Source organism: Herpailurus yagouaroundi, unplaced genomic scaffold, assembly GCF_014898765.1.
Source record: "Herpailurus yagouaroundi ecotype Mexico unplaced genomic scaffold, PumYag 159, whole genome shotgun sequence".
In the NCBI taxonomy this organism is placed as follows: domain Eukaryota; kingdom Metazoa; phylum Chordata; class Mammalia; order Carnivora; family Felidae; genus Herpailurus; species Herpailurus yagouaroundi.
Genome location: NW_024412400.1, coordinates 13,153,887 through 13,166,371, shown reverse-complemented (window position 1 = coordinate 13,166,371; position 12,485 = coordinate 13,153,887). Strand labels below are relative to the sequence as shown.

At 37.8% G+C, this 12,485-nt stretch overlaps 1 protein-coding gene across 11 annotated transcripts in view; it reads left to right on the top strand.

The window, feature by feature from the left end:
• Positions 1–12,485, top strand: part of RBMS3 (RNA binding motif single stranded interacting protein 3) — a 1,359,438-nt gene that overhangs the window by 1,099,624 nt on the left and 247,329 nt on the right. For all 11 annotated transcript variants that reach the window (XM_040481151.1, XM_040481142.1, XM_040481146.1 and 8 more), the window contains one exon: positions 2,031–2,110. In XM_040481151.1, coding sequence (XP_040337085.1) covers positions 2,031–2,110 — 80 coding nt within the window. The remainder of the gene's footprint in view (positions 1–2,030; positions 2,111–12,485) is intronic.

The window sequence follows — 12,485 nt, the reverse complement described above, 5'->3', positions numbered from 1 at the left end:
TTTATTTTATTTATGAAAATTGTAGATTATTAAGCTTGAAGAGTCATAAAATTGATTCATTCTTCAGATGTTCTATAAAATCACGCCTATGTGGAACCATTGGACCATTTGATAAATGAATAATAACCTATTTGTTTCCTGCACTTTCTAATGAGTCAGATTGGTTTCCTGTACTTTCTTGTCATACCATGACCAGCTACATAATTTGTAGGACCCAGGGAAAGATAAAAATGCAGGACCCCTAATTAGAAAGTCACTAAGAATTCCAAGATGGTGCCAGCAGAGTTTTAAACCAAGTACAGGCTTCTTCTAAATTTTTGGCTCTGTCGTTCTGTACTCATCTCATACCTGGGAAGTCATTGTTGCTTGGTAGGTGGAGATTTGCCATGTGTATCAATACAGAAAAATGTGCCTCCATCCCATGCCTCATAGGAATGTATGTCAGAAAAGATCTTTTTTTAATTTTGAATCAGAAAATAATTATAGCCCCCCCATTGGAACATGCTCCTGATACTATCTAGAATTCTTTAACCTGAAAATTCAGATGTTCTGTCTGCATCTCTGAGCTTATCTCTGAGAGTTTGGTGTCCTCACGCCCCTGGAACCTTCCACTCAGGCACGGTGTTCTGTTTACCTCACCTTCTCTAAAAGGACGCAGGGTCAGGTGAGCCCCCTGCGCTCATTCTCGAAGGGCCCTTTTGGCGTTCTGTGCCCACTTCTCAGTGTTTCCCTGGTTTCTGGAATTCCTCTCACACTTGAATTCCTGTAACTATAATAATTGTATAACTTATTTGGCATTTGCTTGCATATTTTTTTCCTTATCTTGTTTCCTCTGCATGCAACATGCTCCTGAAAACACACAGAAAATTTAGGTGTAGGAAAGTTTTATAACTTGAGCTAAAGGGCTCCATTTGAAGAAAGCTCATATGAATAATAGCATAAAATCCAAAATTATACTGTGCCTTTTAGACAAATTTCACACATTTCATACACATCTTTCATATGTGTGTGATCTGCTTTTCAAATTTGTATTTGCCTCTAGTGTACTGTTTGGGGGATTTAATTTGCTTTAATCAGAACCAGCCCTTTAATTTTTATCTTCCCCATCCACTGTCATAAAATAATAAAGCCCAACTATAGTTAATTATTTAGAAAATGTTGCCAATCCGAGTCTACTTAGGATAGGGCAACCCTGCCAATATTGACATTAGGGTGGTAGAGTTCAAAATGCTCAGTCATTAGCTTGCAAGTGAGATGGCAACATTTGGCCCCAGAAACCTAGTTTAGGGATCGCGATATCTAGCATGAGAAAATAGAGGACTTTCCAAAATTCAAAATGAAGGAAGTTCAGGACCTGAAGTTTACGTGTTTATGTTCTCCTCTCACATTCCAGGCACCTAATGATTGCCTTTTGTACCTTCACCCAGTGCATCTTCAATAAAAGCGTCAAAGATGCTGATAATACCACCGTATTAATCATCGCTCTACACTGCAGGCGGTGGAAATACAGCACATGTCGTCACCTCGTTTTGTGGAGTCCTCAGCACAGTTGCTTAGTAGCTGCAGTTCAGCTTCAGTGTTAGACAAGCCTTAGTTAAAATCTCAACTCTGCCCCTTATTGGCAAGGTAGTTCATCTATGTAAGCCTCAGAGCCTTCTCTGTGAAGAACCAAAAGACCTACCTTTCAGGTTTGCTAACTCAGACATTCCACAGATATTTACAGCACTTTCAATTGTCAGACAGTGTTCTGTGGGTTACATAAGATACTGCCTCAGTATCACCTCTGGGAGAGAACTCCGCACAGAGCCATCCACCGAGGCAACTTTCCGTGCAGTAAATCATAGTCTCAGCAGTGGTGAGTTTGTGATACTCTGTCACCTAATCATGGTGGTCACGGTGACCCTTCCAGTAGAATTCTCAAATCAAGCTTTTCCACGGCTTGCCTATTTTCCTTTTCATTTTTATGTACTCTTCCGGAACATGCACAACTGTATGAAAGTATATGATCTCCTGTTTACCTCTTTTTCCAGAATGGAGTCTACTGAAAAATGTGAAGTGGTAATTCAACATTTTAATGGAAAATATCTGAAAACACCACCAGGCATCCCAGGTAAGAAATACCATTAAGTAATCATGCAATTGTGTCTAGGCTTATTGTTATTGTTAGAAGGAGTACATGGGAAAGCCCTTGGTTGGTCACTGGAAGGAAAGGTTGCTTTGGTAACTGTGTGTTTTTTAATAGTATGTAGCAACTCCTCTTCTCTTCTCAAAACTACCAAAGCCTTCTTGGTGTTTCTTCTCTGGCCTTTCTTTGGAATCTCTGCTGATGATTGCCTACAGTGAATTAGAAGAAAAACACAGCAAATCATAGTGTAAAATGCACTTCAAGTGAAGGCAGTCTGGGACTCCTGTCATTCATGTGGGTATCTTGATTTCTATTGATCATCAATATGATCAATAGTGTCAATATGTATCAATATGATTTCTATTGATCAATAGTATCAATATGATTTCTATTGATCATCAATATGATCAATAGTATCAATAGCATCTCAATAGTATCTCAACAGTGTCAATAGTATCTCAATAGTATCTCAATAGTCAATAGTATCTCAACAGTGATAGTCACCGTGGAGTACACAGACTGATGCCAGTATCCAGACATTTCCTACCGGTTCATCACAAGAAGGGTAGAGAAAGGGAGAGTAAGCATTTAGAAACTTTTGTAACAATTTGACATTGCCATGAAATCTGGATGCATAATCTCATATTTAAAAACATATCAAGTTACTGACATTTTGAATTTTTTTTTAAATTGTCCCTTCATCAGAGATAGTTTGAGAAGCACCAATCTTGACTCTGCCAGGGCATTTCACATTGGCCATGGCAAAATTCTTAAGCTTTTATGTACATCATAAGATGATATACATTTATGCTTTAAAAGATTACACTCAGCATAAAGCATTGAATACATCCTATGTGTTAGGACTTAAGCTAGCAATGCCTCAACCTGATATTAATCTGCCAGTAGTATATATGGCAAGTGTTTAATAACAAGTAAGTAAATTTAAAATATATCTTACTCATGCATAAAAATATTAGAGATTGAAAATAGGGCTAAAAAGAAAGAATTATAATAAGTAGATAAAGAAATGTCTGAGTAATGCATATTGGTCTATTGGTTGCTCTTTTGTTTTTGGTGATTCTCAGGGGGGAAATGTGACCTCTTCAGTCTTATAATAGTTTCCTTTTGATTTTTTTATGCTGGGCTTCTATAATGTTTGCTATGTAATGTATTCACTATTTAAAACTCATGGTTAGAGAGTTCAGGGGTTGAACATTTCAGTTCCTTAAAATGTATTGAGGTTACACAGAAGAGGAAATCTGAACAAAAAGAGAAATATTTTTGTAGAGGGATGCGAGTCAGGGTTCGTTTGGGGAGGGTGTTGGGAAAGGAGAAAGGCCCTTCAGACACTCACTTAGATAATCTGGAAAATCCAAAGTCGCATCTCCTGGTTAATCAGAGAGTGCACACACAGCTAGCTAAGCCTGTGGCTCGATCTGGTTAGCTTCCATGCATAACGTTCCCTTGAGAACCAACTGCATTATGATCCAATTGGAGACATATGGTGTTGTTAAGAAAAGAGTTAGCAGTTTTCATCTCAGCATGTAAGCTGCCCTTGCATTTGAGGAGAAATACTTTCTTTTTTTTCCTTTTAGCATAAAAGGCAATTTAAGACACTACTCAGACCCATCATTGAATAAAGGGGTTGCATTGTTAGAAGATTCTCCCCTTATTTATCCACTTTATCCAACAGATGCCTATCTCTAAGGAGGCATTTAAACTAAGTGTGAATTAGATGGTTATATAAAAATTAAGAATAAGCAAATTATGTAGAAATTATTGTTGACTCAAGTTTTATCACATCTCAGGGTTTTGTTTTTTTTTTTTTTTAGATTTCTTCATTTTCAGAAAAAGACATTGAAATCCTTCTTGACTTGATTGATTTGAAACTGTATTATTTGGTTTTCCCCATAGAACATAGCTGACTGATAGAATTTAATGATACAGATAAAGAAAGTCACTATAAATCCCCCAATGTCTGGGCATCCTTCCTGAATACGCAGGCTGTGATATCAACCTGTCTAATATCATAGCTACACCCAATGGAAACATTGTGAATAGCAAGAACTTGGTTATGAGTTTCTCACTCACTTTTATCTCATGGGAACACAAGAGGCAAAATAATTGTGCTCAGTTATAAAACTCTTAAAGATACAAGTTTATGCTTCTGAGATTTGTAGTCCACGTAATAGAATTAGATATATGACATTAATCATCATTAGTACTTGAATTTGGTTATTTATGCATTGGGAGTCAAACATAGTGTAATAAAGGTTTCAAACACTAACAGAAGATACTTCATCTTTCATATTTAAGTTTGATATGGAATAAAATAAGACATAATGCAAAATGTGGGTATTTTCTTAAGTCCAGGAGTAAAATGCCCTCATTGGGTCAATTATTATAAAAGTCAAACTGGGTAAAATCAAACATGAGTGTATGCTGTTTGCCTTTATTGGTCCTCACTGCTTATTTGTTGTGGATGATTGAAGTGTTATTTTCAAAAACTCATATCTTCATCCAATTTTCTATTCCATCTTGAAGACTGCAAGTGGGATGTCACTATGAACCCTGATATCAAATTGGAAATGATTCCTTTGATATTTTCAAAAGAAATGACCACTTTCCTAACTTTCTAAATCCTAACATAGCTTTAGAGAGACTGTCCTTGCTTGTGGGTGTACTAATTAAAACCACCTATAAGTGATCTGGCCCACCTGCAACTAAAGTAGAATTCACAAAATTAGAAAAATCTCAGTGTTCTACATTATCAAGATTTGGTATCTTTGAATTTAAAAGTTTGTGGTTTTATGGAACCCGCATTGATGATTTCAATGTAATGCTTTAAGGATGTGTGATTGATGGCCCCACAATGATCCAATAGTCACCTGAGACTCTCAGGCCCTAAGAAAGCTATAGAAAGGATTGCATGTTAAGTCAATCATCCTATACTAGACCCCTGCTTTTATCTTACTGTAAACAAATAGAAAACAATTGGTACCAAATTTGTATTCTTTACTTCTCTGTTTAGGAATGACTTGGGGAAATGTCTACACGTCACTGGGCAAATACTGTGCCATATTGGTTTCTGTTACCCTTGACGATGATTTCTCTTAAAGGAGATACAAAGTTAATTATTTTCCTGAGATGATCCTCTAGTTTCCAAATCCCCTACTGGGTCATTTCTATAAGAGATTAAGAAACAAATCCAATTCAACCCAAAACTCTGGCATCACTCTGATTTTCAAATTCTAAAAACATTACGGATATTTGCAAGGACATATAACATTGACCACATTTATGTTGCTGCTTCCATTTTGAGTTGTCAGTCTAGAAACAGTTTATTCATTGACTATGATTTATGATGGTATTTAATTTTGATTCCTGCTGACAGATTATGTGAGTTGGAAGGAAACTGCAGTTATCTTCTTTTGGTTCATGCTTTCTCTCTCTGGGCTCCTCCGTTTTGTTCATAAAAAGATCTAATTTAAATGAACACATCACGGATCGTTGATGCATATGAGAGCCTTCAACCAGTTCTGTTCACTTGGGATTATGACATTGTCTCCAGATTTTGGTTACCTGGATCAATGAAGCAAACTATACATGCCAAAAAAATCAAGTTATTTAAATTCTGGTATATACAGTACAGGAAATTAACAAAGATCAGGTGGCTGCATTGCTACTAGCAGGTAGGAAGGAGAGGCCAGCGTCGATCATGTAGCCATCTTGCAGAAAGTGATCATCTAGTATTTTTTCCTTCCCCTAGAGGGAAAAGAAAACACAGTGTTCCATAAATGTTGCATGTCCTACATATCGATCTTGATGTTTTCTGGACAAAATGAAGGATCATTAGCTGCTTGCCTGCCTAACCCCAGACGTTTCTTTGTCCCATAATGAATTGCATAGCAACATTGTGCAGGCCCAAAGCATTTCATTTTCAAACCTCTGGCAAAAGCAAAGGGTAAGTTCCCAGACACTTCGGGGATCTGTAGGGCACAAACTTGAAAGATTCACTTCCAAAGAGCCCCCGGAGCAGAGTGATGCACCATGTGGAAAGGCTTCCACATGTAAGGACATGTATTGATGAATGGAACACACAGGCTAGTTTGTAGAAAAATAAATCATGTTTTGCTCTCAAACTAGACTTTTGCCTGTAAGCACATGTTCCTATCAGTGGAGCAGTCTTTGCAGAAGAAAATGGAATAATCCACTTTTGGTATGATTTTCTTACTCTTTACATGATTATTTCTAGCCCCAATTGAACTTCAAGAAGTAGGGAAAGGTAGAGAGAGAGCTCACCATATTTTGAGATGTTTTTAATTGTAACAAATCTTGTGACCAGCAGAAATTTAGACAACCACATGAATGATAGAGGAATCGTATTTTTCTAATAAATAAAAGTGCCTTATGGATGCTCTGACATAAATTTTACTATTTTGTGTTTATGTAAATGAAAAATGTGTATGTTTGTGGATATATATGTATGTTTCAAGGGAGCATGTGAGGAAAAATACTTAAGGTCTGGTTAATTGTTTTTTAAAGAACATGAAAATAAATGTCATTTGTTTACATTTAAAACTTTCCCCAAAGTAAAATCTTAGCAATGTATTTAAGTGAAATTTGTATTCACCTAAAGACATACAAAATTCTGAATAGTTGAGCAATAGTATACACATTTTGATCAGAGGATGTTGCAGACCCTTACAATCAGTGTTCCTCAGTGATACCAGTCTCTTAAGCACCGATGTAACAAATATGGTAGTTGTGTAAGAGGCAAAAAATAGAAAAGTATTGTGGTATCCACTGTAGCAAAAATATATTTTTATGGTTTTACTTGGTTGAAGCATTGCCTACCTCTGAGCTTTTCATCTTTGTGAAACCAAAACATCATTGGCATGATAAACTGTGTAAATACTGCAATCCCCAACTGGGTGTCAGTTTAGATTTCTCATTAATAAGAGGATGTTTGCCATATTCAGAAGCTACTTTCTGGGAAGCCTCTCATTTATAATGTTAGGGATACCTTCTTGATTATTTCTAGGTACCAAATACATAGTTGCCTCATGATGAAACACTGTTGGAGTATTATTAGTGAACTTCGCAGAGTAGCCTGACCATGACATCGTCAGTAGAGTCTTAGAATCTGTATGAATTCTTTGATATAGACTTGGTCAATCATTTCTCAACCTTCCTACGGAGCCACATTTGATACTGTGAAAGTTTGAGTTGGTTACTGATTAGATAAGGGAGAAAGTAGGCAAAGATGATTAAATTGCTAAATGTGGAAAATGAGAAGCTTGACAGGGAAGGTAAAGGGTTCATCTTCAGAAGGTTAGAAAGGATTGCAATGGCTAGTGTGCCCCATGCTCACCTCTTCCCCCCACGTGATTACAGCTGCAGATGAAGCGGGCAGCCTCTGTTCACCCTGGAAGCATTCCATCTCGAGCGTCTACTGAATCTCTCCATCTTTCTACCTCAGGGCAATATCTATAAAACTCACCCAATGCAGCATAGGTTTTCTGCAAACTTTGGGAGAGTTATCACTTCTGGGGACAACCCTCAATTAATGAGCTCTGGGAGTCAGTGATTAAGATCGAGCCTCTCATCCTTTGGAGGGACTATTCTGAGTCACATTCTGCAAGATTCCTTAGGGGGTTGTCCACAGTGGTAACACAAGCTCAGTGAGACGTCTTTTATTGGCTTTTCATTCTTCTCTGCCTTTCTTTTCCCTTTGTATTATATCTTCTTCCTGGCGTCAGCTCCCAATTAAACTGCAACCCTGTCCCAAGCTCTGATTTGGGAAAAGTCAAATGAAGGTAGGTGTTCCCAGAATTGTGATGGGGAACTGTATTTTGATTTAAAATTTCTGACCATTGGGGTGCCTGGGTGACTCAGTTGGTTAAGCATCCGACTCTTGGTTTCAGGTCAGGATCTCACAGTACATGAGTTTGAGCCCTACATTGGGGCTCTGTGCTGACAGCTTGGAACCTGCTTGGGATTTCTCTCTCTCCCTCTCTCTCTGCCCCTGACCCACTTGCTCTCTTTGCCTCCGTAAAAAAACAAAAACAAAAAACAAACAAATTAAAAAAAAAAATTCTGACCGTAGAAGACAGTAGACGGGCTAAAGTGGTAAAGGGAATTTGATAGACAAAATACGCTGTTTTAGTGACTTTTTTTTTAACAGCAGCACTTATGTACCACATACTTAGGATGATAAAGATGAATAGTAGTAGATACATGGTATTCCGGGATTCAGTTAAACAAGAGACGGATGGAAGAAGGTAAGGACAAAATGCCACCAGTGACACGGTGACATGGCTGACCTTACAATAACTGAGGATGGGAAGAGGTGGATGGTAGCTGAAATTGTAGAGAGAATGGAAGACTAGACAATAGTCAAAATGCCAGCAAAGTGGAGGTGGGATGCAAGCATAGAAAATTAGGGCCACAGAGAAAGGAACCTGTAAGGTTTGGGTCCTGGATGAATGTGGAGTGGTAGGCATTGATAATGAGGTCCAGTGTGAGGATGGCTGTAGCTGGCGTAAGGGAAACAGAGATGATCTTTAGCTGGACAATTGGAGGTTTCAGGTTAGAATGTTGGAAGTTTTCAGCAACACTGGAGATTCCCTTACTTAACTTTCCTTGACTTTCTCTGAAGTTCTAATCTGCCCTGGAGCAGGTGGGAAAGTGTGAGCAGTACTGAGGTAATTTTTTGTCTATTTCATTCTGAGTTATTTACACTGGGGTTTGTTGTTGTTGTTCATTTTTGTTGTTTTTGTTTTTCTATTTTTGCTGCTTCAAGAGCTATTGCTCAACTCAGTGTAGATTCTTGGTAAATGTTCTTTGGTGTTGATGTACAATTCCATGAATTGAATGGCCCTCATGCTTGTATTCATTTTGATGAACTTCCTGAGGGTGTAGGGTTGATACACAGCTTCTGTGCGTCATCAAACTTGGAGGAAAACATTGAGATAAACCTTCGAATCTTGTCTTAATTGTTAGCAAAGTTTGCTGTGACACATGTATATCGAAATATACAGAGAGAATGCTAAATATTCATGAGAAAAGGAAACTTACTTGGAAAAAGACTCTAGTCACTTTTTGAAAGCCTTTCCTTTCTTTTTTTTTTTTTTTTCCAAGACTGCTTTTTAAGGTATTATCTTGACAGTCTAAATGTTTTTTCTTTGAAGAACTCATTGATTCTTGGACAGCACAATGATTAATTCTGTGTTCTCACATGGCAAATGGTCCTGCCTAACTTATACTGAAGTTAGGTCTAGTTCTGAACTTTGTGCCACTGTATCTAATTAAGCACTATTCACACGCTGTCCTTTTGTTGCCTTTTTCTTTTTTCTCTTTTTCACATAAAAAAAAAGTGAATATCTTGAGAATAAACAGGCAATCTTATTCTATGCTGACATAATGTTGCTTTTCCCTGCCCAGAGGAAGTACGACATTGGCTTATTATTCCTACTATAATGCAATATTGAAAAATCTATTGTGTTTAATCAATACAATATGGTCACTATGCTTTGCTGGCCATGTATTTTCCATAATTACGTATAAGCACCAACAAGTGCTAGCAGAGTGTGTCTGAAGTTGCCACTTGGCTCCAGAATCTGATTTTTTAAAGCAACTATAATTTCATGGAATAGAGAGGAAGAATGAAGAGGTTTTCTCTGCATCTCCAGAGTCACAAACCATCTCCATCTCTTATTTCTAAAATAATCCATTCAGGTCTTCCAAATTTCTGCACTAAAGATTTCACAGTAAAAACTTAAAAAATAAATTGCAAAACCTAAATTTTATTTCAAAGATGATGTTGGGCTTTGCCTTCTGTCAGCATCACTAATGAGCGTTAAACCATTTAGTGTCTGTCCGAATGAGTTCTATTAGCAAGCAGAAGGGTTGAGTGGCCTACGGCCAATTAAGACACAAGCCATAGAAATGAAGCTCTGAATAATTAAGCGCATTTCTAAATCTAGAATCTCATTTAATAGGATTGATTTAAAAGTGCATTTTAGCCAAATTTGGATAAATGGATGGTATCCTGAATTAAATACTTGCCACTCTATCCCAGTAACCATCAAGAAGCCTACCATGCACACAGCTCATTATTTATGACCTAATATGGGGCGCCTGGGTGGCGCAGTCGGTTAAGCGTCCGACTTCAGCCAGGTCACGATCTCGAGGTCCGTGAGTTCGAGCCCCGCGTCAGGCTCTGGGCTGATGGCTCAGAGCCTGGAGCCTGTTTCCGATTCTGTGTCTCCCTCTCTCTCTGCCCCTCCCCCGTTCATGCTCTGTCTCTCTCTGTCTCAAAAATAAATAAAACGTTGAAAAAAAATTTTTATTTATGACCTAATATTTACAATGAAAAGTCTGCAAAATTTAAGAAAATGCTTTAAGAGGAATATACATGAAGACATTCATTAGGCAAGCTCTGAACCAGCCATCATTTGTTTACCTTACAACTGTTTTCTCTGATTTCTTACCTCTTTAAGCCTGGGAATGATGAATCAATTCATTTATTATTATTTTAGTTATTTTTGAGTACAGTAAAAAACCCCTTCATAGGAAACTGGCATGCTTGTGATCATTTTTTTTAAGACTTCATATATTTCAAAGGCACATCTGTCCCATTAGATGATACATTTTTCTAAGAAAGGACTTCGATGTTTATCTTTCCCTTTACCCTTAAACAATTAGCCTATCAACTCTTTCAATGCAAGGATTGCACCTTGCTATTTATGTTTCAAGCGTCTAACCAATGCCTGTCACAGAAGAGTACTAATAAGTATTTGTTAAACACGTAAATAACTGCTTGGGGTAGACAGAATAATGCTCCCTCTCCCCCAAATATCTCTGTTATTCGTCACTACCTGTTAATACGTTAGGTTCCATGGCGAAGAAGAATTAAGGCTGCATTTGGAATTAAGCTTGTTGATAAACTGACCTTAAAGCAGGGAAATTATTCTGTATTATTTAAGGTGGACCCTATATAATGACAAGGGTCCTTAAGAACGGCAGTGAGAGGCAGAAGAAGGGATCAGAGTCATGTGGTCTGAGAAGGCCCTGACCCACCATTGGTGGCCTTGAAGATGGAAATGTGGGCAGTCTCTGGAAGCTGAAACAGGCAAGGAATTGGATTCTCCCCTAAAGCTTCCATAGAGGGACTCAGCCCTATTCACATCCTGATTGCAGCCCAGTGGGGTCTGTGTAGGACTTGTGACCTACAGAACTGTAAGATAGTAAATTTGTGTTGTTTTATGCCCCTAAGTTTTTTGTTAGTTTGCTACTGCAACTGAAAACGAATACACTGATACAGAAGTTCTTTCAACTGAGTATCACCACCCTATTTCTAAATTATATTACCAAACAGCCTCTGGAGAACTTTCTTAGTTTCTCCTATTTTTCATCTTCTTTGTTTCATTTGGGTTGTGTGTATGTTAAACAGAGGGGGAAAAATCTATCTTGTTAATTATTTTGACTTTACAGTTTCTTTGTACTTTCTCATCAGGATATATAAAATGGATGACTGTTGGACATCTTAAAAGAGAGTCTTTGGGGGTGGGTGCTTAGATCTCAGAGCACATTATTTTTGACTCAAAGAAATCACGTGTTAATTCATACTATCTGGTTCCATAAAATATGCCAAGGAAATTATACCACTTGTAAATCTAAATTCATGCAAATGTGTATCTCTTAGGTTTCAACCTTAATACTTGCTTTCAATTGTTCCTGCTATTGAAGGATTTTTTTTTAATGTTTATTTACCTTTGAGAGAGTGAGAGACAGAGTGTGAGCAAGGGCCCGGCAGAGAGAGAGAGAGAGGGAGGCACAGAATCCAAGCAGGCTCCAGGCTCTGAGCTGTCAGCACAGAGTCCGATGCGGGGCTTGAACCCATGAACCACAAGATCACGACCCGAGCTGAAGCCAGATGCCTAACCAACTGAGCCACCCAGGCACCCCATGCTATTGAAAGATTATTATGGCTTAGAAGAGATCATAGAGGTTGTATAGCAGATATCAGCTATAAGTTTTAGATGATTATATCTAACGCACAGATGATGTTCCTACTCCCAACTTATTGCCCCACAAAATAAAGGGGATCCTGAAGCTCTTAATTCTTGAGTCCCATCTGAAAACTTAGTTTTGAGACACAAATAAAAATCTAGGGAGGTAACTGGATTCTTATTATCAGTTAACAAAGATACATAGATAATTCTTACTACTTAAGGTGTTAAAAAAAACATTCAGTGACTTTACAAAAAATGTATTTCTCAGCTAAAGGTGTACTGCAACCCTGCAGCAGGTCAGGGGGCTGTTAGTGTGAAAACATAGCCTTTTCCTCGTGAAC